The sequence below is a fragment of the Nicotiana tabacum genome, chromosome 14 (assembly GCF_000715075.1).
Source record: "Nicotiana tabacum cultivar K326 chromosome 14, ASM71507v2, whole genome shotgun sequence".
NCBI lineage: Eukaryota > Viridiplantae > Streptophyta > Magnoliopsida > Solanales > Solanaceae > Nicotiana > Nicotiana tabacum.
This window is the reverse complement of record NC_134093.1, coordinates 50399461-50405595: the sequence shown is the minus strand read 5'-3', so window position 1 is coordinate 50405595 and position 6135 is coordinate 50399461. Positions and strand designations below refer to the sequence as shown.

The window sequence follows — 6135 nt, the reverse complement described above, 5'->3', positions numbered from 1 at the left end:
ATCAGGTCAGAAGGTCGATCATGATCTCCATTACAGCGTGAACTTTGTTTCTATAACAATTTCTGTTAAATTGTTTCAATTTAGATCATTCTAAGTCTTTGAAATTGCTCTATGATAAAAATTTTCTTCTAATAAATTCCAGTGTACGAATCAATATGGTAAATAAATATTTCATTATCAAATTAATTAGTGGAGAAAGTTCTTCACGATTGTGCTTCATTCATGCATGCATACATGAGGCATAAAATTCTTTGCTTAAAAAACTGGCAAAAACCTGAAACAATTTTCTCCATATAGAACTACAATTATAAATAAACTTCTTGAGTTCAATCACTGGTACAATGGAGATACAAATTGGAAAAGGAACAGACACATACGAACTTAAGACAAATGCTAATAAATCACTCGACTCCACATACAACGTCAAAACATGTAGCATCATAATGCTATTTTATTAAGTACGTACTAATTAAGATACTCCAAAAGACCCAGATGAAACTCAAGAAACTTCAAATCATGGAAACGTAGGAAGCCATGAAAAGAAGGATGCTGACAACAACTTGAACTGATAGAGCCTTCAGAGGACTTCCATCAGAGGTATTGCTGCTTCCTGCTGCCTTTGAGCCTACTCAATCAATCAACGAAAAATGATGTTATAAATTGACAAGATATAAAATTTAGACGCATAATATTTAGTACTATAATTAATAAATTACTATAATTGATCTTTCTCATCTTTGACCTTTAGGTTTAGTTCAAATATTGCTAATAACTCCCCCTATGTGCAAAGTATAGCCAGTCCAAATATATGAGAGAATTAAAGTAGATTAATAAACAATGTAAAAGAAGTCTAACTAACTACGATGAATTGAAAATATACACATGATTCATACAGCTGAGTCTAACTAATTTGGGATTGAGCTATGTAGATTGATTGTTCAAATATTTGCTAATTAATTAAGTGTTTTAGTCCAAACGAACTTATACGATCATGATATAGCACAAATTACTTCGTGATTACTAGATCTGCATATTGATTACACCAAATCCTATAGTTGTATCTGGTTTTCAGAAAATATCTATAAGCACGAACATGTTGTCATGCATGTTTCGGAAGTTGTAGAATTTTACGAAATCGTATAACATAATTACAATTTATACATTGTGTGAGTGTTCATGAGTTACCTGACACCGCTATACCAGTTGACGAATCTGGAGTTCCTTCTGTAGGTGCACCCTCTGGAGACATTACCGGTCCATTACCAGCTAAGAAATATTAATAGGAGTATTTAAACATCATATTGGAAAATTATGAACACTTAAAATACAACCATAAAAGAACTTGTAATTGTTTGCTTGTCCTTCTTATGTCTTTTTTTTTTTTTTTTTTTCATTTTGGTAATACATATGTTCTGTAGCCTGTTTGTTAGCAGCTTGTGAAAGCTTGTTGTAACAAATTAAGCACTATATGATATATAAGTGTAATAACATCCAAAGAGACATACTCTCTCCGTTCCAGTTTATGTGAACCTATTTCCTTTTTGGTCCGTTCCAAAAAAAAAATAACCCCTTTCTAAATTTGGAAACAATTTTGCTTAACTTACAATTCTACCCTTAATAAGAAGTTTTTATAACCACACAAATATTCTGGGCCCCTTTTTGACTTGTTTAGGGCCACAAATTTCAAAAATCTTCATTTTTTCTTAAACTCCGTGCCCAGTCAAACAAGTTTGGAACGGAGGGAGTACTTATTATTTTATTGCATGTGTTGAGTTTAACGTCTACAAACTAGTAGTGATAAAGAAATTTTACACTTTCCAGCTACCTAAAAATGTAACTACTGATAACTGCCCGTAGTAAGTTAATTTAGTAACTATAAAAATATTATATTGCAAAGTAAACAATTTACTACAATAGGTTAAATTATATTGATAACATAAAAAAATATTTATACTGTCATTGTATATAAGTCAAATTCATTTTGAAAACATTTCAACTTCTTGAGATGAAACAATATCGCGTACGTTCATGTCCAACAAAGTATGGTTATATGGAAAACAAACTTTTAAATTTAGATATTGTAACAGCAATTTAATTAGATGAGTCCTTACCGTTACATTTACTAACAGGAGGAGTCTCCAGCTTGCATGCAGCAGGCAATGCAAGTGCCTGAGTTTGATTAATTTGGACCCCCAACGAGGAACCACCACCATTGACAATGAGACAAAGGCACCGTGGCTTAGACTGCAGCACCCCAGAGAGGGCAGAGCAGCAGGCGGCCGACGGCGTCTCCGCACTTCCGGTGACAAAGTTAAGGCATGAAGCCATAGTAATAAGTGTACTTGTGCAATCGGATTGTGCCATGGCTTCTACTGAAATCATGGTCACAATTAGAGCTAAAGCCATGCAAATTACAGTTCCTTTTGAAGCCATTTTTGGTGTTTTCTGGGACGATTACAATTTTTGGAGAGAATTGTATTACCTTTTTAGCACCAACACAATATTCCTCCTAAGGAAGAATTAGTTGATTCTCCAAAGGAAGAAGCTGGCTTGTGTGTGCCTTAGTTTTGTGAGGGATTGTCATAGGCATGCAGTGGGGGATTTATAGTGTCTGTTTTAAGTGACTAATTAATTATTCATTTGTCTTACAAGCTTTAAAAATGAGGATTTAGTTCTGAAAGTGACAAATTACAGGGATTAAATTGGTTAACTAGTAAGAGGTAATGAGGTAAGATTTGGAAATAGTGTAACGCATGTTATCATCAATAACGTGTCAATGAGACTAATCAAGTGGGAAATTAATTTATTCTATTTGTATTAGAAATAAACGTACGCATGCCGTGAAATTTATACGGCTAGTCGGCTACAATAATGTGTTACCAAGACTTTGGCAAGATAGACACCAGCTGATGGCCTAACTCCAAAAATAATATACACGTTTGTAGACCTATGTGGTATAATTAAGTCAATGAAATTAATAAAACATATACAAGGTCATAGAAGATTCGTCATTCATCTAAGTTATGATGTGCTAAAAAGATTAATTTATTCATTGTTCTCATGAAACTATCATGGAAAACTTACTATTTCATACATATTGAATGATCTTCTTTCGAGCGGTGAGCCAAGGGGCAAGTGGAAACCGCCATGAGCACTTGGTAAATTGTAGTTCGTCCTCCCTTTTTCTTTTGTTTTACTTACTGTCACGACCCAAACTTTCATCGGAGCCATGACAGCGCCTAACACCGCTTGCTAGGCAAGCCAACAATTTAAACAATAACGATAATATTAATAATAGAACTTAATAACCTCAACATTGGAATAATAATAAAATATCTGAAATAACAGCAATAATGCAACTACAACCATCCCATGATCTGGTGTCAACGAGCACACGAGCACTATAAAATTTAAATACAAAGTCTAATCATCAAATAAAAAACTGGCTGAATGACAGAACAACGATAACATAAGCAAAGCAGCAGCTACCACGAAATCTCCAATGATCTGGTACAGGTGCCTCCAGCTAACAATCACCTCTCTCAGAAGTATCTGGATCTGCACATAAAGTGCAGAGTATAGTATGTGTGTATCCGACCCATGTGCTCAATAAGTAACAAGCGTAACTTCGAGTTGAATGCAGTGACAAGCTTGGCAATTGCCCAACATCCATCACCAATAACCAATAAAACAATATAGAATAATAGTAGTAAAGAGAAGTAACTCAAATAATATTAATTTTAACCTTTGCATAATAACAGAAAAATAGGCATGCTTTTCAAGAATAGCTATAAAGGTATGAATTCTTTCATAGAGTTTTCTAGGTATGATGTTATCAAGCTAACAATGATTTTTAGTCCAAAATACCAAACAAGGACATCTAATACCATCAAACATAAAGGGAGAATCAAAAACTGTACCTGTATGACGAGTAATCATGCCGATGGTAGGTTATAATCTCGTATTTTAGTCGCTTATTGCACTCCAATTTACTGCATTTTATTCGTTTTGAGCTTTAATTGATAGTATTTTGCACTAATTATGTGTTGTATGCCTTGTAGGAGTGATTCCGAGCTATGTAGATGTTATGGAATGAATTCGAGTGATTTGGAGCTTTGAAGTCTGAGTAAAAGCCCAAGGGATTAAATCGAGATCATGTTCGGGGGTCGAGGACCAAGTCTGAAAGTTAAAACGCAAGTAAAAATCCGTACTCTGAGAAAACTGCACTAGTGCGGCGCGCTGCGGCTGTGCAAAATTCCTGCTGCCTGTCAGAACCAACTCTATGGATTTTCCCATTAATGCTCTGCATGGCGCGTAGCCCCATGTGGCGCGCCTGTGCAATATTTACAGAGTAATTTTCCTATTTTGGCTAGGAAAGGGAGGTTTCGTCTAGGCCCGACCTTACTTGGTATAAAAATATGAAAAAATGTTATTTTATGGACTTTTGACACCTATTCAACCTAAGGAGGCTAAGGAGGAGTTGGAAGAACACGAGCACAAGGATTTCATCATTCCTTCCTCACTCAAGACCCGAGTTTGGATTGAATTTATATTTTTCTATACTTTAATTTTATTTGTAATGAATTGCTCCATATCTATGGAGTAGTTTCCTTTAGGGTCTGAGAGATATAGTATATTGATGATTATTTGTGGATTATAACTCTAATTTTATGTATTGAAGCGTTTTGGATAATTTAAGTGTTGTATCTATATTCATTTGTTTATGTAATCGAGAGAGGCATAACTTGTGATATATTTACATTATATTATTGGTTGAGTTCATTAATTCTTCTTAGTAATCGAAAGAGGCTAGTTGAATTATTGATTAAACCTAGTTAGGAGGATGATCAAGAGAGGTTCTCCTAAAGACCAATCCACTACTCATTCTTGCATATCTTCACGTGCTTAAATTGGTTCATCTCATAAGGTTAAGACTTAATCGAGAGAGGAGTTTTTGCTGAACATTTCAACTAATAATTGAGTGGATTCGAGAGACTCACTTGAATATTAGAAGTGAATTATCTAGAGTTAGATCCCAAATAATTATCTTGCACCTATCCTATCAAAACTCTATATTCTTTCACTGATAACTTTCTTTGCTTATTCCTTATTTTGATTGTCATTAGTCAATAACTTTAGACTCTTAGTTAATTGTAGTTATTAATCATATAAATCTCAATTGTTGATTCTCCTGAATAGCAATCAAGCTAGAAACTACGAAAATACTGTTTAACTCCAATCCAGTGGATACGATATTATACTATACTATCTTTGGCTAGAGAGCATAATTTAAGTGTGTGTTTCGAGCTCGTCAATTTTTGACGTCGTTGCTAGAGATTGGCAATCTATAGTAAATAATTTGTAGTACTAATTCATGAATTTTTCTTTTTTTTACGTTTAGTGTTCTTTGACTGTGTCCAGGTTATAGGTTAGATTGGTGCATGACTCGAGCTTCTGCGAAGGAAGTGCTACAATACGAGCCAGAAATTAAAAAACAACTGCGACACCTGAGGAAGGAAAGAAATCTCATCGAGACGTTAGAAAAGGTTGGGCAATCCTTAACCAAATAAGACAAGGTTGGAAATGGTGAGGATAATGTGGATTTGGCTACAAGAGAAGCAGCCCAACGACAAGAACAAGCTTCACGGGATGCTGAAGAAGCAGCTATTAGAGATGCATATATTATCTATGAAGAAGAGAGGGGTCATATAATTGCTCAGAATCAACCTTTGGGTGCAGAACAATTCGGAAATATAGCTTCCATGCTTAGGAGACCACTTGACGATTATGCTAGACCGGTCTAAAATCAAGATTTATCAAGTGTTAGACCACCTCCAATTGCAGCAAACCATTTCGAGTTAAAGCAAGGGTTGCTTCGAACCCTTCAGAATTGCTGTGTCTTCATAGGGAAGCCAAAGGAAGATCCAAACACACATATAATGGGCTTCAAGGAGATTATGAACACCTTTCAATATAATGGTGTGTCACAAGATGCAGTGTGTCTAAGGGCATTCCCATTTTCTCTTAAAGATGATGCAAAGCAGTGGCTTCGAAGCTTACTCACGGGATCAATTAGAACTTGGGAGGAGATGACCAAAACATTTTGATAAATATTTCTCCTCAGCTAAGACGGGA

At 35.1% G+C, this 6135-nt stretch overlaps 1 protein-coding gene across 2 annotated transcripts; it reads right to left on the bottom strand.

The window, feature by feature from the left end:
* Positions 1–264: 264 nt before the first annotated feature.
* On the bottom strand, positions 265–2586 carry LOC107780125 (non-specific lipid transfer protein GPI-anchored 5-like). 2 transcript variants are annotated; one of them, XM_016600644.2, is made up of 3 exons: positions 2112–2586; positions 1186–1266; positions 265–625 (listed from the first exon to the last, which is right to left on the bottom strand). In XM_016600644.2, the coding sequence occupies exons 1-3, from the start codon at positions 2431–2433 to the stop codon at positions 510–512; spliced, it is 519 nt and encodes a 172-aa protein (XP_016456130.1). In that variant the 5' UTR covers positions 2434–2586; the 3' UTR covers positions 265–509. The 2 variants fall into 2 exon arrangements, with proteins under 2 accessions (XP_016456130.1, XP_016456132.1); XM_016600646.2 differs by having other exon boundaries at positions 1186–1239.
* Positions 2587–6135: the final 3549 nt, after the last annotated feature.

Excerpts from the sequence above, each read along its gene's own strand:
- LOC107780125 (XM_016600644.2), bottom strand. The coding sequence starts at position 2,433 with ATGGCTTCAAAAGGAACTGTAATTTGCATGGCTTTAGCTCTAATTGTG. Across the intron at positions 1,267-2,111 it reads TCCTGTTAGTAAATGTAACG|CTGGTAATGGACCGGTAATG; the intron begins GTAAGGACTCAT and ends AATATTTCTTAG. Across the intron at positions 626-1,185 it reads AACTGGTATAGCGGTGTCAG|GCTCAAAGGCAGCAGGAAGC; the intron begins GTAACTCATGAA and ends TTGATTGAGTAG.